This window comes from Salvelinus fontinalis, unplaced genomic scaffold (genome assembly GCF_029448725.1).
Source record: "Salvelinus fontinalis isolate EN_2023a unplaced genomic scaffold, ASM2944872v1 scaffold_0035, whole genome shotgun sequence".
NCBI classification, from domain to species: domain Eukaryota; kingdom Metazoa; phylum Chordata; class Actinopteri; order Salmoniformes; family Salmonidae; genus Salvelinus; species Salvelinus fontinalis.
The window spans coordinates 221,063-247,500 of record NW_026600244.1 but is presented as its reverse complement, the minus strand read 5'-3'; the positions used below and the strand labels follow the sequence as shown (position 1 = coordinate 247,500).

Sequence of the window (26,438 nt, the reverse complement as noted above, 5' to 3'; positions counted from 1 at the left end):
CCGCTCCCTGTTGGTCTGTCAGAAACAGGCCATTATCCGCTCCCTGTTGGTCTGTCAGAAACAGACCATTATCCTCTCCCTGTTGGTCTGTCAGAAACAGACAATTATCCTCTCCCTGTTGGTCTGTCAGAAACAGACCATTATCATATCCCTGTTGGTCTGTCAGAAACAGGCCATTATCCTCTCCCTGTTGGTCTGTCAGAAACAGACCATTATCCTTTCCCTGTTGGTCTGTCAGAAACAGACCATTATCCTCTCCCTGTTAGTCTGTCAGAAACAGGGAGCGTCCTCTGTGTTTCTCGGTAGAGGTGATCCTGTAATGCTACTAGTATTGTAGGTGTGACACACAGGGCAACTCTGAGGCACATAAAGGTTTCAGCTCAGATTTCAGCTCAGATTTCAGCTCTGAAAGAGACCTAGCTCCAGCTCTCCAGATACATACTGACTGTTACGGACGGCCTCTGTTGAAACAGCCCAACGACTCTCACTAGCTCGTTGGTCATGTGATTGGGAACGTATATTCTTTTGCATTGTTAAAAGGATGGATGTTATTCGCGAAGGAAATCCAATCTTGTCTTCCTGTATTGTGGCCAGACATGCTGATGTTTTGTTCTCAGCTGAAATGGGAACTCTCTTATTGTCTGTTAATGAGCGGCACCATGTGAATTTAATTGGTTTAGTTGATAGATCACACAGTTCTGATCAAACTGTCTGGACTATCAGAGTATGTAGGGTTCTGATCAGACTGGACTATCAGAGTATGTAGGGTTCTGATCAAACTGGACTATCAGAGTATGTAGGGTTCTGATCAGACTGTCTGGACTATCAGAGTATGTAGGGTTCTGATCAGACTGGACTATCAGAGTATGTAGGGTTCTGATCAAACTGGACTATCAGAGTATGTAGGGTTCTGATCAGACTGTCTGGACTATCAGAGTATGTAGGGTTCTGATCAAACTGGACTATCAGAGTATGTAGGGTTCTGATCAGACTGGACTATCAGAGTATGTAGGGTTCTGATCAGACTGTCTGGACTATCAGAGTATGTAGGGTTCTGATCAGACTGTCTGGACTATCAGAGTATGTAGGGTTCTGATCAGACTGTCTGGACTATCAGAGTATGTAGGGTTCTGATCAAACTGACTGGACTATCAGAGTATGTAGGGTTCTGATCAGACTGTCTGGACTATCAGAGTATGTAGGGTTCTGATCAGACTGGACTATCAGAGTATGTAGGGTTCTGATCAAACTGTCTGGACTATCAGAGTATGTAGGGTTCTGATCAGACTGTCTGGACTATCAGAGTATGTAGGGTTCTGATCAAACTGGACTATCAGAGTATGTAGGGTTCTGATCAAACTGTCTGGACTATCAGAGTATGTAGGGTTCTGATCAGACTGTCTGGACTATCAGAGTATGTAGGGTTCTGATTAGACTGTCTGGACTATCAGAGTATGTAGGGTTCTGATCAGACTGTCTGGACTATCAGAGTATGTAGGGTTCTGATCAGACTGTCTGGACTATCAGAGTATGTAGGGTTCTGATCAAACTGGACTATCAGAGTATGTAGGGTTCTGATCAGACTGTCTGGACTATCAGAGTATGTAGGGTTCTGATCAAACTGTCTGGACTATCAGAGTATGTAGGGTTCTGATCAGACTGTCTGGACTATCAGAGTATGTAGGGTTCTGATCAGACTGTCTGGACTATCAGAGTATGTAGGGTTCTGATCAAACTGTCTGGACTATCAGAGTATGTAGGGTTCTGATCAAACTGTCTGGACTATCAGAGTATGTAGGGTTCTGATCAGACTGTCTGGACTATCAGAGTATGTAGGGTTCTGATCAGACTGGACTATCAGAGTATGTAGGGTTCTGATCAGACTGTCTGGACTATCAGAGTATGTAGGGTTCTGATCAAACTGTCTGGACTATCAGAGTATGTAGGGTTCTGATCAGACTGGACTATCAGAGTATGTAGGGTTCTGATCAGACTGTCTGGACTATCAGAGTATGTAGGGTTCTGATCAGACTGAACTATCAGAGTATGTAGCGTTCTGATCAAACTGGACTATCAGAGTATGTAGGGTTCTGATCAGACTGTCTGGACTATCAGATTATGTAGGGTTCTGATCAGACTGGACTATCAGAGTATGTAGGGTTCTGATCAAACTGTCTGGACTATCAGAGTATGTAGGGTTCTGATCAGACTGTCTGGACTATCAGAGTATGTAGGGTTCTGATCAGACTGGACTATCAGAGTATGTAGGGTTCTGATCAGACTGGACTATCAGAGTATGTAGGGTTCTGATCAAACTGTCTGGACTACCAGAGTATGTAGGGTTCTGATCAGACTGGACTATCAGAGTATGTAGGGTTCTGATCAGACTGTCTGGACTATCAGAGTATGTAGGGTTCTGATCAGACTGGACTATCAGAGTATGTAGGGTTCTGATCAGACTGTCTGGACTATCAGAGTATGTAGGGTTCTGATCAGACTGAACTACCAGAGTATGTAGGGTTCTGATCAGACTGTCTGGACTATCAGAGTATGTAGGGTTCTGATCAAACTGGACTATCAGAGTATGTAGGGTTCTGATCAGACTGTCTGGACTATCAGAGTATGTAGGGTTCTGATCAAACTGTCTGGACTATCAGAGTATGTAGGGTTCTGATCAGACTGTCTGGACTATCAGAGTATGTAGGGTTCTGATCAGACTGGACTATCAGAGTATGTAGGGTTCTGATCAGACTGGACTATCAGAGTATGTAGGGTTCTGATCAAACTGTCTGGACTACCAGAGTATGTAGGGTTCTGATCAGACTGGACTATCAGAGTATGTAGGGTTCTGATCAGACTGTCTGGACTATCAGAGTATGTAGGGTTCTGATCAGACTGGACTATCAGAGTATGTAGGGTTCTGATCAGACTGGACTATCAGAGTATGTAGGGTTCTGATCAAACTGTCTGGACTATCAGAGTATGTAGGGTTCTGATCAAACTGTCTGGACTATCAGAGTATGTAGGGTTCTGATCAGACTGTCTGGACTATCAGAGTATGTAGGGTTCTGATCAGACTGTCTGGACTATCAGAGTATGTAGGGTTCTGATCAGACTGTCTGGACTATCAGAGTATGTAGGGTTCTGATCAGACTGTCTGGACTATCAGAGTATGTAGGGTTCTGATCAAACTGGACTATCAGAGTATGTAGGGTTCTGATCAGACTGTCTGGACTATCAGAGTATGTAGGGTTCTGATCAAACTGTCTGGACTATCAGAGTATGTAGGGTTCTGATCAGACTGTCTGGACTATCAGAGTATGTAGGGTTCTGATCAGACTGTCTGGACTATCAGAGTATGTAGGGTTCTGATCAAACTGTCTGGACTATCAGAGTATGTAGGGTTCTGATCAAACTGTCTGGACTATCAGAGTATGTAGGGTTCTGATCAGACTGTCTGGACTATCAGAGTATGTAGGGTTCTGATCAGACTGGACTATCAGAGTATGTAGGGTTCTGATCAGACTGTCTGGACTATCAGAGTATGTAGGGTTCTGATCAAACTGTCTGGACTATCAGAGTATGTAGGGTTCTGATCAGACTGGACTATCAGAGTATGTAGGGTTCTGATCAGACTGTCTGGACTATCAGAGTATGTAGGGTTCTGATCAGACTGAACTATCAGAGTATGTAGCGTTCTGATCAAACTGGACTATCAGAGTATGTAGGGTTCTGATCAGACTGTCTGGACTATCAGATTATGTAGGGTTCTGATCAGACTGGACTATCAGAGTATGTAGGGTTCTGATCAAACTGTCTGGACTATCAGAGTATGTAGGGTTCTGATCAGACTGTCTGGACTATCAGAGTATGTAGGGTTCTGATCAGACTGGACTATCAGAGTATGTAGGGTTCTGATCAGACTGGACTATCAGAGTATGTAGGGTTCTGATCAAACTGTCTGGACTACCAGAGTATGTAGGGTTCTGATCAGACTGGACTATCAGAGTATGTAGGGTTCTGATCAGACTGTCTGGACTATCAGAGTATGTAGGGTTCTGATCAGACTGGACTATCAGAGTATGTAGGGTTCTGATCAGACTGTCTGGACTATCAGAGTATGTAGGGTTCTGATCAGACTGAACTACCAGAGTATGTAGGGTTCTGATCAGACTGTCTGGACTATCAGAGTATGTAGGGTTCTGATCAAACTGGACTATCAGAGTATGTAGGGTTCTGATCAGACTGTCTGGACTATCAGAGTATGTAGGGTTCTGATCAAACTGTCTGGACTATCAGAGTATGTAGGGTTCTGATCAGACTGTCTGGACTATCAGAGTATGTAGGGTTCTGATCAGACTGGACTATCAGAGTATGTAGGGTTCTGATCAGACTGGACTATCAGAGTATGTAGGGTTCTGATCAAACTGTCTGGACTACCAGAGTATGTAGGGTTCTGATCAGACTGGACTATCAGAGTATGTAGGGTTCTGATCAGACTGTCTGGACTATCAGAGTATGTAGGGTTCTGATCAGACTGGACTATCAGAGTATGTAGGGTTCTGATCAGACTGGACTATCAGAGTATGTAGGGTTCTGATCAAACTGTCTGGACTATCAGAGTATGTAGGGTTCTGATCAAACTGTCTGGACTATCAGAGTATGTAGGGTTCTGATCAGACTGTCTGGACTATCAGAGTATGTAGGGTTCTGATCAGACTGGACTATCAGAGTATGTAGGGTTCTGATCAGACTGTCTGGACTATCAGAGTATGTAGGGTTCTGATCAGACTGTCTGGACTATCAGAGTATGTAGGGTTCTGATCAGACTGTCTGGACTATCAGAGTATGTAGGGTTCTGATCAGACTGTCTGGACTATCAGAGTATGTAGGGTTCTGATCAGACTGGACTATCAGAGTATGTAGGGTTCTGATCAATCTGTCTGGACTATCAGAGTATGTAGGGTTCTGATCAGACTGTCTGGACTATCAGAGTATGTAGGGTTCTGATCAAACTGAACAATCAGAGTATGTAGGGTTCTGATCAGACTGGACTATCAGAGTATGTAGGGTTCTGATCAGACTGTCTGGACTATCAGAGTATGTAGGGTTCTGATCAAACTGTCTGGACTATCAGAGTATGTAGGGTTCTGATCAAACTGTCTGGACTATCAGAGTATGTAGGGTTCTGATCAGACTGTCTGGACTATCAGAGTATGTAGGGTTCTGATCAGACTGGACTATCAGAGTATGTAGGGTTCTGATCAGACTGTCTGGACTATCAGAGTATGTAGGGTTCTGATCAGACTGTCTGGACTATCAGAGTATGTAGGGTTCTGATCAAACTGTCTGGACTATCAGAGTATGTAGGGTTCTGATCAGACTGTCTGGACTATCAGAGTATGTAGGGTTCTGATCAGACTGTCTGGACTATCAGAGGATGTAGGGTTCTGATCAAACTGTCTGGACTATCAGAGTATGTAGGGTTCTGATCAGACTGTCTGGACTATCAGAGTATGTAGGGTTCTGATCAGACTGGACTATCAGAGCATGTAGGGTTCTGATCAGACTGGACTATCAGAGTATGTAGGGTTCTGATCAGACTGTCTGGACTATCAGAGTATGTAGGGTTCTGATCAGACTGGACTATCAGAGTATGTAGGGTTCTGATCAGACTGTCTGGACTATCAGAGTATGTAGGGTTCTGATCAAACTGTCTGGACTATCAGAGTATGTAGGGTTCTGATGAGACTGTCTGGACTATCAGAGTATGTAGGGTTCTGATCAGACTGTCTGGACTATCAGAGTATGTAGGGTTCTGATCAGACTGGACTATCAGAGTATGTAGGGTTCTGATCAGACTGTCTGGACTATCAGAGTATGTAGGGTTCTGATCAGACTGTCTGGACTATCAGAGTATGTAGGGTTCTGATCAGACTGTCTGGACTATCAGAGTATGTAGGGTTCTGATCAGACTGTCTGGACTATCAGAGTATGTAGCGTTCTGATCAAACTGGACTATCAGAGTATGTAGGGTTCTGATCAGACTGTCTGGACTATCAGAGTATGTAGGGTTCTGATCAGACTGTCTGGACTATCAGAGTATGTAGGGTTCTGATCAAACTGTCTGGACTATCAGAGTATGTAGGGTTCTGATCAAACTGTCTGGACTATCAGAGTATGTAGGGTTCTGATCAGACTGTCTGGACTATCAGAGTATGTAGGGTTCTGATCAAACTGTCTGGACTATCAGAGTATGTAGGGTTCTGATCAAACTGTCTGGACTATCAGAGTATGTAGGGTTCTGATCAGACTGGACTATCAGAGTATGTAGGGTTCTGATCAAACTGTCTGGACTATCAGAGTATGTAGGGTTCTGATCAGACTGGACTATCAGAGTATGTAGGGTTCTGATCAAACTGTCTGGACTATCAGAGTATGTAGGGTTCTGATCAGACTGGACTATCAGAGTATGTAGGGTTCTGATCAGACTGTCTGGACTACCAGAGTATGTAGGGTTCTGATCAGACTGTCTGGACTATCAGAGTATGTAGGGTTCTGATCAAACTGTCTGGACTATCAGAGTATGTAGGGTTCTGATCAGACTGTCTGGACTATCAGAGTATGTAGGGTTCTGATCAGACTGTCTGGACTATCAGAGTATGTAGGGTTCTGATCAGACTGTCTGGACTACCAGAGTATGTAGGGTTCTGATCAGACTGTCTGGACTATCAGAGTATGTAGGGTTCTGATCAGACTGGACTATCAGAGTATGTAGGGTTCTGATCAGACTGGACTATCAGAGTATGTAGGGTTCTGATCAGACTGTCTGGACTATCAGAGTATGTAGGGTTCTGATCAAACTGTCTGGACTATCAGAGTATGTAGGGTTCTGATCAGACTGGACTATCAGAGTATGTAGGGTTCTGATCAGACTGTCTGGACTATCAGAGTATGTAGGGTTCTGATCAGACTGGACTATCAGAGTATGTAGGGTTCTGATCAGACTGGACTATCAGAGTATGTAGGGTTCTGATCAGACTGAACTATCAAAGTATGTAGGGTTCTGATCAGACTGTCTGGACTATCAGAGTATGTAGGGTTCTGATCAGACTGTCTGGACTATCAGAGTATGTAGGGTTCTGATCAGACTGGACTATCAGAGTATGTAGGGTTCTGATCAGACTGTCTGGACTATCAGAGTATGTAGGGTTCTGATCAGACTGGACTATCAGAGTATGTAGGGTTCTGATCAGACTGTCTGGACTATCAGAGTATGTAGGGTTCTGATCAGACTGTCTGGACTATCAGAGTATGTAGGGTTCTGATCAGACTGGACTATCAGAGTATGTAGGGTTCTGATCAAACTGAACTATCAGAGGATGTAGGGTTCTGATCAAACTGTCTGGACTATCAGAGTATGTAGGGTTCTGATCAAACTGAACTATCAGAGTATGTAGGGTTCTGATCAGACTGTCTGGACTATCAGAGGATGTAGGGTTCTGATCAGACTGTCTGGACTATCAGAGTATGTAGGGTTCTGATCAGACTGTCTGGACTATCAGAGTATGTAGGGTTCTGATCAGACTGTCTGGACTACCAGAGTATGTAGGGTTCTGATCAGACTGAACTATCAGAGTATGTAGGGTTCTGATCAGACTGTCTGGACTATCAGAGTATGTAGGGTTCTGATCAGACTGGACTATCAGAGTATGTAGGGTTCTGATCAGACTGTCTGGACTATCAGAGTATGTAGGGTTCTGATCAAACTGTCTGGACTATCAGAGTATGTAGGGTTCTGATCAGACTGGACTATCAGAGTATGTAGGGTTCTGATCAAACTGAACTATCAAACTGGCCCCTCTACCCTCCCCTGGCCCCTCTACCCTCCCCTGGCCCCTCTACCCTCCCCTGGCCCCTCTACCCTCCCCTGGCCCCTCTACCCTCCCGTGGCCCCTAGGTTTTAACTCCAACCCTGTTCCTGGAGAGTTACCCTCCTGGAGGTTTACACTCCAACCTAGTTCCTGGAGAGAGACCCTCCTGGAGGTTTTAACTCCAACCCTGTTCCTGGAGAGAAACCCTCCTGGAGGTTTTAACTCCAACCCTGTTCCTGGAGAGCTACCCTCCTGGAGGTTTTAACCCCAACCCTCTTCCTGGAGAGAAACCCTCCTGGAGGTTTTAACTCCAACCCTGTTCCTGGAGAGATACCCTCCTGGAGGTTTACACTCCGACCCTGTTCCTGGAGAGAGACCCTCCTGGAGGTTTTATCTCCAACCCTGTTCCTGGAGAGAAACCCTCCTGTAGGTTTTAACTCCAACCCTGTTCCTGGAGAGCTACCCTCCTGTAGGTTTTAACTCCAACCCTGTTCCTGGAGAGCTACCCTCCTGGAGGTTTTAACTCCGACCCTGTTCCTGGAGAGCTACCCTCCTGGAGGTTTTAACTCCGACCCTGTTCCTGGAGAGAAAACCCTCCTGTAGGTTTTAACTCCAACCCTGTTCCTGGAGATACCCTCCTGTAGGTTTTAACTCCAACCCTGTTCCTGGAGAGATACCCTCCTGGAGGTTTACACTCCGACCCTGTTCCTGGAGAGAGACCCTCCTGGAGGTTTTATCTCCAACCCTGTTCCTGGAGAGAAACCCTCCTGTAGGTTTTAACTCCAACCCTGTTCCTGGAGAGAAACCCTCCTGTAGGTTTTAACTCCAACCCTGTTCCTGGAGAGCTACCCTCCTGGAGGTTTTAACTCCGACCCTGTTCCTGGAGAGCTACCCTCCTGGAGGTTTTAACTCCGACCCTGTTCCTGGAGAGAAAACCCTCCTGTAGGTTTTAACTCCAACCCTGTTCCTGGAGAGATACCCTCCTGTAGGTTTTAACTCCAACCCTGTTCCTGGAGAGAGACCCTCCTGGAGGTTTTAACTCCAACCCTGTTCCTGGAGAGAGACCCTCCTGTAGGTTTACAGTCCAACCCTGTTCCTGGAGAGAAACCCTCCTGTAGGCTTTAACTCCAACCCTGTTCCTGGAGAGAGACCCTCCTGGAGGCTTTAACTCCAACCCTGTTCCTGGAGAGAGACCCTCCTGGAGGTTTTAACTCCAACCCTGTTCCTGGAGAGAGACCCTCCTGGAGGTTTACTCTCCAACCCTGATCCTGGAGAGAGATCCTCCTGGAGGTTTTAACTCCAACCCTGTTCCTGGAGAGAGACCCTCCTGTAGGTTTACAGTCCAACCCTGTTCCTGGAGAGATACCCTCCTGGAGGCTTTAACTCCAACCCTGTTCCTGGAGAGAGACCCTCCTGGAGGCTTTAACTTCAACCCTGTTCCTGGAGAGACCCTCCTGGAGGTTTACTCTCCAACCCTGTTCCTGGAGAGAAACCCTCCTGTAGGTTTTAACTCCAACCCTGTTCCTGGAGAGAAACCCTCCTGGAGGTTTTAACTCCAACCCTGTTCCTGGAGAGAAACCCTCCTGTAGGTTTTAACTCCAACCCTGTTCCTGGAGAGAGACCCTCCTGTAGGTTTTAACTCCAACCCTGTTCCTGGAGAGAGACCCTCCTGGAGGTTTTAACTCCAACCCTGTTCCTGGAGAGAGACCCTCCTGGAGGTTTTAACTCCAACCCTGTTCCTAGAGAGACCCTCCTGGAGGTGTTAACTCCAACCCTGTTCCTGGAGAGATATCCTCCTGGAGGCTTTAACTCCAACCCTGTTTCTGGAGAGACCCTCCTGGAGGTTTTAACTCCAACCCTGTTCCTGGAGAGAAAACCCTCCTGTAGGTTTTAACTCCAACCCTGTTCCTGGAGAGATACCCTCCTGTAGGTTTTAACTCCAACCCTGTTCCTGGAGAGATACCCTCCTGGAGGTTTACACTCCGACCCTGTTCCTGGAGAGAGACCCTCCTGGAGGTTTTATCTCCAACCCTGTTCCTGGAGAGAAACCCTCCTGTAGGTTTTAACTCCAACCCTGTTCCTGGAGAGAAACCCTCCTGTAGGTTTTAACTCCAACCCTGTTCCTGGAGAGCTACCCTCCTGGAGGTTTTAACTCCGACCCTGTTCCTGGAGAGCTACCCTCCTGGAGGTTTTAACTCCGACCCTGTTCCTGGAGAGAAAACCCTCCTGTAGGTTTTAACTCCAACCCTGTTCCTGGAGAGAAACCCTCCTGTAGGTTTTAACTCCAACCCTGTTCCTGGAGAGAGACCCTCCTGGAGGTTTTAACTCCAACCCTGTTCCTGGAGAGAGACCCTCCTGTAGGTTTACAGTCCAACCCTGTTCCTGGAGAGAAACCCTCCTGTAGGCTTTAACTCCAACCCTGTTCCTGGAGAGAGACCCTCCTGGAGGCTTTAACTCCAACCCTGTTCCTGGAGAGAGACCCTCCTGGAGGTTTTAACTCCAACCCTGTTCCTGGAGAGAGACCCTCCTGGAGGTTTACTCTCCAACCCTGATCCTGGAGAGAGATCCTCCTGGAGGTTTTAACTCCAACCCTGTTCCTGGAGAGAGACCCTCCTGGAGGTTTACAGTCCAACCCTGTTCCTGGAGAGATACCCTCCTGGAGGCTTTAACTCCAACCCTGTTCCTGGAGAGAGACCCTCCTGGAGGCTTTAACTCCAACCCTGTTCCTGGAGAGTTTCCCTCCTGGAGGTTTTAACTCCAACCCTGTTCCTGGAGAGTTACCCTCCTGGAGGTTTTAACTCCAACCCTGTTCCTGGAGAGAGACCCTCCTGGAGGCTTTAACTTCAACCCTGTTCCTGGAGAGACCCTCCTGGAGGTTTACTCTCCAACCCTGTTCCTGGAGAGAAACCCTCCTGTAGGTTTTAACTCCAACCCTGTTCCTGGAGAGAAACCCTCCTGGAGGTTTTAACTCCAACCCTGTTCCTGGAGAGAAACCCTCCTGTAGGTTTTAACTCCAACCCTGTTCCTGGAGAGAGACCCTCCTGTAGGTTTTAACTCCAACCCTGTTCCTGGAGAGAGACCCTCCTGGAGGTTTTAACTCCAACCCTGTTCCTGGAGAGAGACCCTCCTGGAGGTTTTAACTCCAACCCTGTTCCTAGAGAGACCCTCCTGGAGGTGTTAACTCCAACCCTGTTCCTGGAGAGAGATCCTCCTGGAGGCTTTAACTCCAACCCTGTTTCTGGAGAGACCCTCCTGGAGGTTTTAACTCCAACCCTGTTCCTGGAGAGAGACCCTCCTGTAGGTTTTAACTCCAACCCTGTTCCTGGAGAGATACCCTCCTGGAGGTTTTAACTCCAACCCTGTTCCTGGAGAGAAACCCTCCTGGAGGTTTTAACTCCAACCCTGTTCCTGGAGAGAGACCCTCCTGGAGGTTTTAACTCCAACCCTGTTCCTGGAGAGAGACCCTCCTGGAGGTTTTAACTCCAACCCTGTTCCTGGAGAGCTACCCTCCTGGAGGTTTTAACTCTGTCCAATAGGAAACACAGGAGCTAGGATGTTGTGATGACTCTTTTTTAGGCAACACGAGATACAGTTGACAACCTGGCAGATTGTGGCTCCTGAACGATGACAAAAACAACCTACGTAAACTGTTTTGTCAAAAAGTTTGTTTGACTTCCTATTTGGGCTGTGACGGTCATAGGATTTTGGATGACGGTAATTGGCCAAATGACCACGGTCTCAGTAATACCGTTCGACCGCATGTGCTGCCATAGAAATATAAGGAATAGAACGGGCATCCCCATTCAAGTCAATGATGGCATAATGGGTGGACTGGTAGGCCATTGCGAGTGTATCTAATAGGAGCAAAGAAGTAAAAGCAGGAAGTAAACACAGGAAGTAAAAGCAGGAAGTAAACACAGGAAGTAAAAGCAGGAAGTAAACACAGGAAGTAAAAGCAGGAAGTGTACCCATCAGTATGTGCTACGCTTTGTTGATTCAACTCAACTGACATTACAAAAAACACATTCCATTGCACGAGTCACATCATTTGAATTAACATTCTACGTTACCACGGCAATGATTGCATCACAATACCAGGCAGCCATTGAGAGTGTTCCCATGAGTTTACAAGTCAAACTGCCAGGGTTGAAGGGTTCCAATCCCATTCCATTCATCATTTGCTACAGTACCTTGCTTGTGTCAGCAAGGGGCAAAAAAAGTCTCCTCACGTTGTTATCGCAGAAACAGACTTAAACCGTACGAACGCCCGGACGTTTTCTTGATGCCGTTTATTTTATTATTTTCACGACAGTCTATTTTCATAACCGTGGGTTATACGGTAATGTTGCTTCGCCCTACTTCATATAGATTGTAACCTGTACTCTCTTCTTCTCTCTACCAGGTATTCATCACAGTGAACTGTCTGAGTACAGACTTCTCCTGCCAGAAGGGGGTGAAGGGCATGCCTCTGATGATCCAGATAGACACTTACAGCTATAACTCTAACCGCGGCTGCAACACACCCACACACAGAGCCTTCTCTGAGATCAAGGTCTTCTGTGACAAGGTGAGACTCTCTCTCTTTGACCTCTAACCTCTAACCCCTCCACAGAAGGCTCTCTAAAACTATTAGGTTTTAAATATACTGTATCAAAATTAAATGTAATTGCTAAAATATACCCTAGTATTAAAAGTAAAAGTACAAATAATTTACTGTTCCTTATATTAAGCAAACCACACGGCAAAATGTTCTTGTTTAAAGATTTTTTAAATATATAGCCAGGGGCACACTCCATCACTCAGACATCATTTACAAACAAAGTAGTTGTGTTTAGTGAGTCCTCCAGATCAGTAGGCATGACCAGGGATGTTCTCTTGATAAGTGTGTGAATTGGCCAATTTTTGGACTGGGGGTAGGCTGGGGAGATGGGAGGTGGGCTGGACTGGGGGTTGGCTAGGGAGATGGGAGGTGGGCTGGACTGGGGGTTGGCTAGGGAGATGGGAGGTGGGCTGGACTGGGGGTTGGCTAGGGAGATGGGAGGTGGGCTGGACTGGGGGTTGGCTAGGGAGATGGGAGGTGGGCTGGACTGGGGGTTGGCTAGGGAGATGGGAGGTGGGCTGGACTGGGGGTTGGCTAGGGAGATGGGAGGTGGGCTGGACTGGGGGTTGGCTAGGGAGATGGGAGGTGGGCTGGACTGGGGGTTGGCTAGGGAGATGGGAGGTGGGCTGGACTGGGGGTTGGCTAGGGAGATGGGAGGTGGGCTGGACTGGGGGTTGGCTAGGGAGATGGGAGGTGGGCTGGACTGGGGGTTGACTGGGGAGATGGGAGGTGGGGTGGACTGGGGGTTGGCTAGGGAGATGGGAGGTGGGCTGGACTGGGGGTTGGCTAGGGAGATGGGAGGTGGGCTGGACTGGGGGTTGACTGGGGAGATGGGAGGTGGCTGGACTGGGGAGGTGGGCTGGACTGGGGGTTGGCTGGGGAGTGGACTGAGATTTTATAGTGCCTTTCCAGGTTTCAGCATGAATGACCAAATGTATGAGGACACCTGCTCGTCCAACATCTCATTCCAAAATCATGGGCATTAATATGGAGTTGGTCCCCCCTTTGCTGCTATAACAGCCTCCACTCTTCTGGGAAGGCTTTCCACTAGATGTTGGAACATTGCTGCTATAACAGCCTCCACTCTTCTGGGAAGGCTTTCCACTAGATGTTGGAACATTGCTGCTATAACAGCCTCCACTCTTCTGGGAAGGCTTTCCACTAGATGCTGGAACATTGCTGCTATAACAGCCTCCACTCTTCTGGGAAGGCTTTCCTCTAGATGTTGGAACATTGCTGCTATAACAGCCTCCACTCTTCTGGGAAGGCTTTCCACTAGATGTTGGAACATTGCTGCTATAACAGCCTCCACTCTTCTGGGAAGGCTTTCCTCTAGATGTTGGAACATTGCTGCTATAACAGCCTCCACTCTTCTGGGAAGGCTTTCCACTAGATGTTGGAACATTGCTGCTATAACAGCCTCCACTCTTCTGGGAAGGCTTTCCACTAGATGTTGGAACATTGCTGCTATAACAGCCTCCACTCTTCTGGGAAGGCTTTCCACTAGATGTTGGAACATTGCTGCTATAACAGCCTCCACTCTTCTGGGAAGGCTTTCCACTAGATGTTGGAACATTGCTGCTATAACAGCCTCCACTCTTCTGGGAAGGCTTTCCTCTAGATGTTGGAACATTGCTGCTATAACAGCCTCCACTCTTCTGGGAAGGCTTTCCACTAGATGTTGGAACATTGCTGCTATAACAGCCTCCACTCTTCTGGGAAGGCTTTCCTCTAGATGTTGGAACATTGCTGCTATAACAGCCTCCACTCTTCTGGGAAGGCTTTCCACTAGATGTTGGAACATTGCTGCTATAACAGCCTCCACTCTTCTGGGAAGGCTTTCCACTAGATGTTGGAACATTGCTGCTATAACAGCCTCCACTCTTCTGGGAAGGCTTTCCACTAGATGTTGGAACATTGCTGCTATAACAGCCTCCACTCTTCTGGGAAGGCTTTCCACTAGATGTTGGAACATTACTGCGGGGACTTGCTTCCATTTAGCCACAAGAGCATTGGTGACATTGGGCACTGATGTTGGGCGATTAGGCCTGGCTCGCAGTCGGCGTTCCAATTCATACCAAAGGTGTTCGATGGAGTTGAGGTCAGGGCTCTGTGCAGGCCAGTCAAGTTATTCCACACCGATCTCGACAAACCATTTCGTATGGACCTCGCTTTGTTGCACGGGGGCATTGTCACGCTGAAACAGGAAAGAGCCTTCCCCAAACTGCTGCCACAAAGTTGGAAGCACAGAATCGTCTAGAATGTCATTGTATGCTGTAGCGTCAAGAGTTCCCTTCACTGGAACTAAGGGGCCCGAACCAAGAAAAACAGCCCCAGACCATTATTCCTCCTCCACCAAACTTTACAGTTGGCACTATGCATTGGGGCAGGTAGCGTTCTCCTGGCATCCGCCAAACCCAGATTCGTCTGTCGGACTGCCAGATGGTGAAGCGTGATTCATCACTCCAGAGAACGCGTTTCCACTGCTCCAGAGTCCAATGGCGGAGAGCTTTACACCACTCCAGCCGACGCTTGGCATTGAGCGTGGTGATCTGAGGCTTGTGTGCGGCTGCTCTGCCATGGAAACCCGTTTCATGAAGTTCCCGACCAACAGTTATTGTGCTGACGTTGCTTCCAGAGGCAGTTTGGAACTCGGTAGTGAGTGTTGCAACCGAAGACAGACGATTTTTAAGCACTTCGCGCTGCAGCAGTCCCGTTCTGTGAGCTTGTGTGGACTACCACTTCGCAGCTGAGTCTTTGTTGCTCCTAGACGTTTCCAAGTCACAATAACAGCACTTACAGTTGACCCGGGGAAGCTCTAGCAAGGCAGACATTTTACGAACTGACTTGTTGGAATGGTGGCATCCTATGACAGTTCCAAGTTCAAATAAAAAAGCATTGATGGTTCACCAAATTCCATAGGCCATGTTTCCATATCTCTCCTATTAATCATCCCATCCATTCCATGTTTCCATCTCTCCTCCTAATCCCTGGTATTAATCATCCCATCCATCCCAGGTTTCCATCTCTCCTCCTAATCCCTGGTATTAATCATCCCATCCATTCCAGGTTTCCATCTCTCCTCCTAATCCCTGGTATTAATCATCCCATCCATTCCATGTTTCCATCTCTCCTCCTAATCCCTGGTATTAATCATCCCATCCATCCCATGTTTCCATCTCTCCTCCTAATCCCTGGTATTAATCATCCCATCCATTCCAGGTTTCCATCTCTCCTCCTAATCCCTGGTATTAATCATCCCATCCATTCCATCTCTCCTCCTAATCCCTGGTATTAATCATCCCATCCATTCCATGTTTCCATCTCTCCTCCTAATCCCTGGTATTAATCATCCCATCCATTCCATGTTTCCATCTCTCCTCCTAATCCCTGGTATTAATCATCCCATCCATTCCACAGGGGTCCATCTCTCCTCCTAATCCCTGGTATTAATCATCCCATGTTTCCATCTCTCCTCCTAATCCCTGGTATTAATCATCCCATCCATTCCATGTTTCCATCTCTCCTCCTAATCCCTGGTAATAATCATCCCATCCATCCCATGTTTCCATCTCTCCTCCTACTCCCTGGTATGAATCATCCCATCCATTCCAGGTTTCCATCTCTCCCCCTAATCCCTGGTATTAATCATCCCATGTTTCCATCTCTCCTCCTAATCCCTGGTATTAATCATCCCATCCATTCCAGGTGTCCATCTCTCCTCCTAATCCCTGGTATTAATCATCCCTTCCATTCCGTGTTTCCATCTCTCCTCCTAATCCCTGGTATTAATCATCCCATCCATTCCAGCTTTCCATCTCTCCTCCTAATCCCTGGTAATAATAATCATCCCATCCATTCCATGTTTCCATCTCTCCCCCTAATCCCTGGTATTAATCATCCCATGTTTCCATCTCTCCTCCTAATCCCTGGTATTAATCATCCCTTCCATTCCAGGTTTCCATCTCTCCTCCTAATCCCTGGTATTAATCATCCCATGTTTCCATCTCTCCTCCTAATCCCTGGTATTAATCATCCCATCCATTCCATGTTTCCATCTCTCCTCCTAATCCCTGGTAATAATCATCCCATCCATCCCATGTTTCCATCTCTCCTCCTACTCCCTGGTATTAATCATCCCATCCATTCCATGTTTCCATCTCTCCTCCTAATCCCTGGTATTAATCATCCCATCCATTCCATGTTTCCATCTCTCCTCCTAATCCCTGGTATTAATCATCCCATCCATTCCACATGGGTCCATCTCTCCTCCTAATCCCTGGTATTAATCATCCCATGTTTCCATCTCTCCTCCTAATCCCTGGTATTAATCATCCCATCCATTCCAGGTGTCCATCTCTCCTCCTAATCCCTGGTATTAATCATCCCTTCCATTCCGTGTTTCCATCTCTCCTCCTAATCCCTGGTATTAATCATCCCATCCATTCCAGCTTTCCATCTCTCCTCCTAATCCCTGGTAATAATCATCCCATCCATTCCATGTTTCCATCTCTCCCCCTAATCCCTGGTATTAATCATCCCATGTTTCCATCTCTCCTCCTAATCCCTGGTATTAATCATCCCTTCCATTCCAGGTTTCCATCTCTCCTCCTAATCCCTGGTATTAATCATCCCATGTTTCCATCTCTCCTCCTAATCCCTGGTATTAATCATCCCATCCATTCCAGGTTTCCATCTCTCCTCCTAATCCCTGGTAATAATCATCCCATCCATTCCATGTTTCCATCTCTCCTCCTAATCCCTGGCAATAATCATCCCATCCATTCCATGTTTCCATCTCTCCTCCTAATCCCTGGTATTAATCATCCCATCCATTCCGTGTTTCCATCTCTCCTCCTACTCCCTGGTATTAATCATCCCATCCATTCCAGGTTTCCATCTCTCTTCCTAATCCCTGGTATTAATCATCCCATCCATTCCAGGTTTCCATCTCTCTTCCTAATCCCTGGTATTAATCATCCCATCCATTCCAGGTTTCCATCTCTCTTCCTAATCCCTGGTATTAATCATCCCATCCATTCCAGGTTTCCATCTCTCTTCCTAATCCCTGGTATTAATCATCCCATCCATTCCATGTTTCCATCTCTCCTCCTAATCCCTGGTATTAATCATCCCATCCATTCCATGTCTCCATCTCTCCTCCTAATCCCTGGTATTAATCATCCCATGTCTCCATCTCTCCTCCTAATCCCTGGTATTAATCATCCCAGGTTTCCATCTCTCCTCCCAATCCCTGGCATTAATCATCCCATCCATTCCATGTTTCCATCTCTCCTCCTAATCCCTGGTATTAATCATCCCATCCATTCCGTGTCTCCATCTCTCCTCCTAATCCCTGGTATTAATCATCCCATCCATTCCAGGTTTCCATCTCTCCATATCTCCTGGTATTAATCATCCCATCCATTCCAGGTTTCCATCTCTCCATATCTCCTGGTATTAATCATCCCATCCATTCCAGCTTTCCATCTCTCCTCCTAATCCCTGGTAATAATCATCCCATCCATTCAATGTTTCCATCTCTCCCCCTAATCCCTGGTATTAATCATCCCATGTTACCATCTCTCCTCCTAATCCCTGGTATTAATCATCCCTTCCATTCCAGGTTTCCATCTCTCCTCCTAATCCCTGGTATTAATCATCCCATCCATTCCATGTTTCCATCTCTCCTCCTAATCCCTGGTATTAATCATCCCATGTTTCCATCTCTCCTCCTAATCCCTGGTATTAATCATCCCATCCATTCCAGGTGTCCATCTCTCCTCCTAATCCCTGGTATTAATCATCCCTTCCATTCCGTGTGTCCATCTCTCCTCCTAATCCCTGGTATTAATCATCCCATGTCTCCATCTCTCCTCCTAATCCCTGGTAATAATCATCCCATCCATTCCATGTTTCCATCTCTCCTCCTAATCCCTGGTATTAATCATCCCATGTCTCCATCTCTCCTCCTAATCCCTGGTATTAATCATCCCATGTCTCCATCTCTCCTCCTAATCCCTGGTATTAATCATCCCATGTTTCCATCTCTCCTCCTATTCCCTGGTATTAATCATTCCAGGTTTCCATCTCTCCTCCTAATCCCTGGTATTAATCATCCCATGTTTCCATTTCTCCTCCTAATCCCTGGTATTAATCATCCCATCCATTCCATGTTTCCATCTCTCCTCCTAATCCCTGGTATTAATCATTCCAGGTTTCCATCTCTCCTCCTAATCCCTAGTATTCATCATTCCAGGTTTCCATCTCTCCTCCTAATCCCTGGTATTAATCATCCCATCCATTCCATGTTTCCATCTCTCCCCCTAATCCCTGGTATTAATCATCCCATCCATCCCATGTTTCCATCTCTCCTCCTACTCCCTGGTATTAATCATCCCATCCATTCCATGTTTCCATCTCTCCTCCTAATCCCTGGTAATAATCATCCCATCCATCCCATGTTTCCATCTCTCCTCCTACTCCCTGGTATTAATCATCCCATCCATTCCAGGTGTCCATCTCTCCTCCTAATCCCTGGTATGAATCATCCCATCCATTCCAGGTTTCCATCTCTCCTCCTAATCCCTGGTATTAATCATCCCATGTTTCCATCTCTCCTCCTAATCCCTGGTATTAATCATCCCATCCATTCCAGGTGTCCATCTCTCCTCCTAATCCCTGGTATTAATCATCCCTTCCATTCCATGTTTCCATCTCTCCCCCTAATCCCTGGTATTAATCATCCCATGTTTCCATCTCTCCCCCTAATCCCTGGTATTAATCATCCCATGTTTCCATCTCTCCTCCTAATCCCTGGTATTAATCATCCCATCCATTCCAGGTGTCCATCTCTCCTCCTAATCCCTGGTATTAATCATCCCTTCCATTCCATGTTTCCATCTCTCCCCCTAATCCCTGGTATTAATCATCCCATGTTTCCATCTCTCCTCCTAATCCCTGGTATTAATCATCCCATGTCTCCATCTCTCCTCCTAATCCCTGGTATTAATCATCCCATGTTTCCATCTCTCCTCCTAATCCCTGGTATTAATCATCCCATCCATTCCATGTTTCCATCTCTCCTCCTAATCCCTGGTAATCATCATCCCATCCATTCCATGTTTCCATCTCTCCTCCTAATCCCTGGTATTAATCATCCCATCCATTCCAGGTTTCCATCTCTCCTCCTAATCCCTGGTATTAATCATCCCATCCATTCCAGGTTTCCATCTCTCTTCCTAATCCCTGGTATTAATCATCCCATCCATTCCAGGTTTCCATCTCTCTTCCTAATCCCTGGTATTAATCATCCCATCCATTCCATGTTTCCATCTCTCCTCCTAATCCCTGGTATTAATCATCCCATCCATTCCAGGTTTCCATCTATCCTCCTAATCCCTGGTATTAATCATCCCAGGTTTCCATCTCTCCTCCTAATCCCTGGTATTAATCATCCCATGTCTCCATCTCTCCTCCTTATCCCTGGTATTAATCATCCCTTCCATTCCATCCATTCCATCTCTCCTCCTAATCCCTGGTATTAATCATCCCATCCATTCCATGTTTCCATCTCTCCCCCTAATCCCTGGTATTAATCATCCCATGTTACCATCTCTCCTCCTAATCCCTGGTATTAATCATCCCTTCCATTCCAGGTTTCCATCTCTCCTCCTAATCCCTGGTATTAATCATCCCATCCATTCCATGTTTCCATCTCTCCTCCTAATCCCTGGTATTAATCATCCCATGTTTCCATCTCTCCTCCTAATCCCTGGTATTAATCATCCCATCCATTCCAGGTGTCCATCTCTCCTCCTAATCCCTGGTATTAATCATCCCTTCCATTCCGTGTGTCCATCTCTCCTCCTAATCCCTGGTATTAATCATCCCATGTTTCCATCTCTCCCCCTAATCCCTGGTATTAATCATCCCATGTCTCCATCTCTCCTCCTAATCCCTGGTAATAATCATCCCATCCATTCCATGTTTCCATCTCTCCTCCTAATCCCTGGTAATAATCATCCCATGTCTCAATCTCTCCTCCTAATCCCTGGTATTAATCATCCCATGTCTCCATCTCTCCTCCTAATCCCTGGTATTAATCATCCCATGTTTCCATCTCTCCTCCTAATCCCTGGTATTAATCATTCCAGGTTTCCATCTCTCCTCCTAATCCCTGGTATTAATCATCCCATGTTTCCATCTCTCCTCCTAATCCCTGGTATTAATCATCCCATCCATTCCATGTTTCCATCTCTCCTCCTAATCCCTGGTATTAATCATTCCAGGTTTCCATCTCTCCTCCTAATCCCTAGTATTCATCATTCCAGGTTTCTATCTCTCCTCCTAATCCCTGGTATTAATCATCCCATCCATTCCATGTTTCCATCTCTCCCCCTAATCCCTGGTATTAATCATCCCATCCATCCCATGTTTCCATCTCTCCTCCTACTCCCTGGTATTAATCATCCCATCCATTCCATGTTTCCATCTCTCCTCCTAATCCCTGGTAATAATCATCCCATCCATCCCATGTTTCCATCTCTCCTCCTACTCCCTGGTATTAATCATCCCATCCATTCCAGGTGTCCATCTCTCCTCCTAATCCCTGGTATGAATCATCCCATCCATTCCAGGTTTCCATCTCTCCTCCTAATCCCTGGTATTAATCATCCCATCCATTCCATCCATTCCATCTCTCCTCCTAATCCCTGGTATTAATCATCCCATGTTTCCATCTCTCCTCCTAATCCCTGGTATTAATCATCCCATCCATTCCATGTTTCCATCTCTCCCCCTAATCCCTGGTATTAATCATCCCATGTTTCCATCTCTCCCCCTAATCCCTGGTATTAATCATCCCATGTTTCCATCTCTCCTCCTAATCCCTGGTATTAATCATCCCATCCATTCCAGGTGTCCATCTCTCCTCCTTATCCCTGGTATTAATCATCCCTTCCATTCCATGTTTCCATCTCTCCCCCTAATCCCTGGTATTAATCATCCCATGTTTCCATCTCTCCTCCTAATCCCTGGTATTAATCATCCCATGTCTCCATCTCTCCTCCTAATCCCTGGTATTAATCATCCCATGTTTCCATCTCTCCTCCTAATCCCTGGTATTAATCATCCCATCCATTCCATGTTTCCATCTCTCCTCCTAATCCCTGGTATTAATCATCCCTTCCATTCCATGTTTCCATCTCTCCTCCTAATCCCTGGTATTAATCATCCCATCCATTCCAGCTTTCCATCTCTCCTCCTAATCACTGGTATTAATCATCCCATGTTTCCATCTCTCCTCCTAATCCCTGGTATTAATCATCCCATCCATTCCATGTTTCCATCTCTCCTCCTAATCCCTGGTAATCATCATCCCATCCATTCCATGTTTCCATCTCTCCTCCTAATCCCTGGTATTAATCATCCCATCCATTCCAGGTTTCCATCTATCCTCCTAATCCCTGGTATTAATCATCCCAGGTTTCCATCTCTCCTCCTTATCCCTGGTATTAATCATCCCTTCCATTCCATCCATTCCATCTCTCCTCCTAATCCCTGGTATTAATCATCCCATACATTCCAGGTTTCCATCTCTCCTCCTAATCCCTGGTATTAATCATCCCATCCATTCCAGGTTTCCATCTCTCCTCCTAATCCCTGGTATTAATCATCCCATCCATTCCAGGTTTCCATCTCTCCTCCTAATCCCTGGTATTAATCATCCCATCCATTCCATGTTTCCATCTCTCCTCCTAATCCCTGGTATTAATCATCCCATCCATTCCGTGTTTCCATCTCTCCTCCTAATCCCTGGTATTAATCATCCCATCCATTCCGTGTTTCCATCTCTCCTCCTAATCCCTGGTATTAATCATCCCATCCATTCCATGTTTCCATCTCTCCTCCTATCCCTGGTATTAATCATCCCATCCATCCCAGCTTTCCATCTCTCCTCCTAATCCCTGGTATTAATCATCCCATCCATTCCGTGTTTCCATCTCTCCTCCTAATCCCTAGTATTAATCATCCCATCCATTCCATGTTTCCATCTCTCCTCCTAATCCCTGGTATTAATCATCCCATGTTTCCATCTCTCCTCCTAATCCCTGGTATTAATCATCCCATCCATTCCATGTTTCCATCTCTCCTCCTAATCCCTGGTATTAATCATCCCATCCATTCCAGGTTTCCATCTCTCCTCCTAATCCTTGGTATTAATCATCCCATCCATCCCATCCATTCCATCTCTCCTCCTAATCCCTGGTATTAATCATCCCATCCATTCCATGTTTCCATCTCTCCTCCTAATCCCTGGTATTAATCATCCCATCCATTCCAGGTTTCCATCTCTCCTCCTAATCCCTGGTATTAATCATCCCATCCATTCCAGGTTTCCATCTCTCCTCCTGATCCCTGGTATTAATCATCCCATCCATTCCATGTTTCCATCTCTCCTCCTAATCCCTGGTATTAATCATCCCATCCATTCCAGGTTTCCATCTCTCCTCCTAATCCCTGGTATTAATCATCCCATCCATTCCATGTTTCCATCTCTCCTCCTAATCCCTGGTATTAATCATCCCATCCATTCCATGTCTCCATCTCTCCTCCTAATCCCTGGTATTAATCATCCCATCCATTCCATGTTTCCATCTCTCCTCCTAATCCCTGGTATTAATCATCCCTTCCATTCCACAGGGAGCAGAACGTAAAATCCGTGGCGAGGAGAGGAAGCAGATGCGGATGAAGCCCAAAGGTCAGATAAGTAGTTTCCATGGAGATAACGGCAAAGAACATACCGGCAGCTGCAGTAAAGAGAGTACCTGTCTGGTTTCAACAGGAAGATATGATTTAGGGGTTCAGACTGGTGCAGCAGGGAAGGTGGATGATGGTTGCATGGATCTGATGGTTGAATGAATCTGAATCAACTGATGTCCTACGCACCTGTGTACCTGTGTACTTGTGCACCTGTGCACCTGTGTACCTGTGCACCTGTGCACCTGTGCACCTGTGTACCTGTGCACCTGTGCACCTTTGTACCTGTGTACCTGTGCACCTGTGTACCTGTGTACCTGTGCACCTGTGTACCTGTGTACCTGTGCACCTGTGTACCTGTGTACCTGTGCACCTGTGCACCTACGCACCTGTGTACCTGTGTACCTGTGCACCTGTGTACCTACGCACCTGTGTACCTGTGTACCTGTGCACCTGTGTACCTACGCACCTGTGTACTTGTGCACCTGTGTACCTGTGTACCTGGTTACCTGTGTACCTGTGTACCTGTGCACCTGTGTACCTGTGTACCTGTGCACCTGTGTACCTGTGTACCTGTGCACCTGTGTACCTGTGTACCTGTGCACCTGTGTACCTGTGCACCTGTGTACCTGTGTACCTGTGCACCTGTGTACCTGTGTACCTGTGCACCTACGCACCTGTGCACCTGTGTACCTGTGTACCTACGCACCTGTGTACTTGTGCACCTGTGTACCTGTGTACCTGTGCACCTGTGTACCTGTGTACCTGTATACCTGTGTTCCTGGTTACCTGTGACAGTAGGCGTGCAGATGTTTCTATGTTCTCTGTAGACTAACGCAGAGGACCCGTGCATGTTGTTTCTCTCCCGTGTTCCAGGGACGGACGGGAGTCTGGCAGCGTTGAACAGGACGCCAGATACAATGTTTTTCAAGTCCCTCTCTGACCTGGACACCCAGCCTGTCCTGTTCATCCCAGACGGAAACTTTGGGCACGTGCAGAGGACTGGACAGGTGAGAGACACTTTTGGAGACAAGCCACCATGACACACAGACAAATGCATGAGCCAATAATAACCAGAATGATCCATAGTATCTCTATCAATTGGTAATGAAAGTGTTTATTCTAGAAAGATACAATCTTATAGCGTGAATCATCTGTCTGTCTGTGTTGTCCACCCCTAGGTCTTTGCCTTCAACACAGAGGAGATGGAGAGGGAAGGGTAAGTGTAGCTGTATAGTTCTAATAGAGGGAAGGGTAAGTGTAGCTGTATAGATGGAGAGGGAAGGGTAAGTGTAGCTTTATAGATGGAGAGGGAAGGGTAAGTGTAGCTGTATAGTTCTAATAGAGGGAAGGGTAAGTGTAGCTGTATAGATGGAGAGGGAAGGGTAAGTGTAGCTGTATAGTTCTAATAGAGGGAAGGGTAAGTGTAGCTGTATAGACGGAGAGGGAAGGGTAAGCGTAGCTGTATAGATGGAGAGGGAAGGGTAAGTGTATCTGTATAGATGGAGAGGGAAGGGTAAGTGTAGCTGTATAGTTCTAATAGAGGGAAGGGTAAGTGTAGCTGTATAGTTCTAATAGAGAGGGAAGGGTAAGTGTAGCTGTATAGATGGAGAGGGAAGGGTAAGTGTAGCTGTATAGTTCTAATAGAGGGAAGGGTAAGTGTAGCTGTATAGATGGAGAGGGAAGGGTAAGTGTAGCTGTATAGATGGAAAGAGAAGGGTAAGTGTAGCTGTATAGATCGAGAGGGAAGGGTAAGTGTAGCTGTATAGTTCTAATAGAGGGAAGGGTAAGTGTAGCTGTATAGATGGAGAGGGAAGGGTAAGTGTAGCTGTATAGATGGAAAGAGAAGGGTAAGTGTAGCTGTATAGATGGAGAGGGAAGGGTAAGTGTAACTGTATAGTTCTAATAGAGGGAAGGGTAAGTGTAACTGTATAGTTCTAATAGAGGGAAGGGTAAGTGTAGCTGTATAGATGGAGAGGGAAGGGTAAGTGTAGCTGTATAGATGGAGAGGGAAGGGTAAGTGTAGCTGTATAGATGGAGAGGGAAGGGTAAGTGTAGCTGTATAGTTCTAATAGAGGGAAGGGTAAGTGTAGCTGTATAGTTCTAATAGAGGGAAGGGTAAGTGTAGCTGTATAGTTGGTGAGGGAAGGGTAAGTGTAGCTGTATAGTTCTAATAGAGAGGGAAGGGTAAGTGTAGCTGTATAGTTCTAATAGAGAGGGAAGGGTAAGTGTAGCTGTATAGATGGAGAGGGAAGGGTAAGTGTAGCTGTATAGTTGGTGAGGGAAGGGTAAGTGTAGCTGTATAGTTCTAATAGAGGGAAGGGTAAGTGTAGCTGTATAGTTCTAATAGAGGGAAGGGTAAGTGTAGCTGTATAGTTGGTGAGGGAAGGGTAAGTGTAGCTGTATAGTTCTAATAGAGAGGGAAGGGTAAGTGTAGCTGTATAGATGGAAAGAGAAGGGTAAGTGTAGCTGTATAGATGGAGAGGGAAGGGTAAGTGTAACTGTATAGTTCTAATAGAGGGAAGGGTAAGTGTAACTGTATAGTTCTAATAGAGGGAAGGGTAAGTGTAGCTGTATAGTTCTAATAGAGAGGGAAGGGTAAGTGTAGCTGTATAGATGGAAAGAGAAGGGTAAGTGTAGCTGTATAGATGGAGAGGGAAGGGTAAGTGTAACTGTATAGTTCTAATAGAGGGAAGGGTAAGTGTAACTGTATAGTTCTAATAGAGGGAAGGGTAAGTGTAGCTGTATAGATGGAGAGGGAAGGGTAAGTGTAGCTGTATAGTTCTAATAGAGGGAAGGGTAAGTGTAGCTGTATAGATGGAGAGGGAAGGGTAAGTGTAGCTGTATAGATGGAGAGGGAAGGGTAAGTGTAACTGTATAGTTCTAATAGAGGGAAGGGTAAGTGTAGCTGTATAGATGGAGAGGGAAGGGTAAGTGTAGCTGTATAGTTCTAATAGAGAGGGAAGGGTAAGTGTAGCTGTATAGTTCTAATAGAGGGAAGGGTAAGTGTAGCTGTATAGATGGAGAGGGAAGGGTAAGTGTAGCTGTATAGATGGAGAGGGAAGGGTAAGTGTAACTGTATAGTTCTAATAGAGGGAAGGGTAAGTGTAGCTGTATAGATGGAGAGGGAAGGGTAAGTGTAGCTGTATAGATGGAGAGGGAAGGGTAAGTGTAACTGTATAGTTCTAATAGAGGGAAGGGTA

At 46.3% G+C, this 26,438-nt stretch overlaps 1 protein-coding gene across 1 annotated transcript in view; it reads left to right on the top strand.

Annotated features, from left to right (window-relative positions):
* The window catches only part of LOC129842350 (grainyhead-like protein 2 homolog), a 74,569-nt gene that overhangs the window by 27,919 nt on the left and 20,212 nt on the right, over positions 1 to 26,438 (top strand). The window contains exons 16-19 of the mRNA XM_055910870.1: positions 12,277 to 12,441; positions 23,179 to 23,236; positions 24,112 to 24,245; positions 24,417 to 24,454. Of these exons, the coding sequence (XP_055766845.1) occupies positions 12,277 to 12,441; positions 23,179 to 23,236; positions 24,112 to 24,245; positions 24,417 to 24,454 (395 nt within the window). The remainder of the gene's footprint in view (positions 1 to 12,276; positions 12,442 to 23,178; positions 23,237 to 24,111; positions 24,246 to 24,416; positions 24,455 to 26,438) is intronic.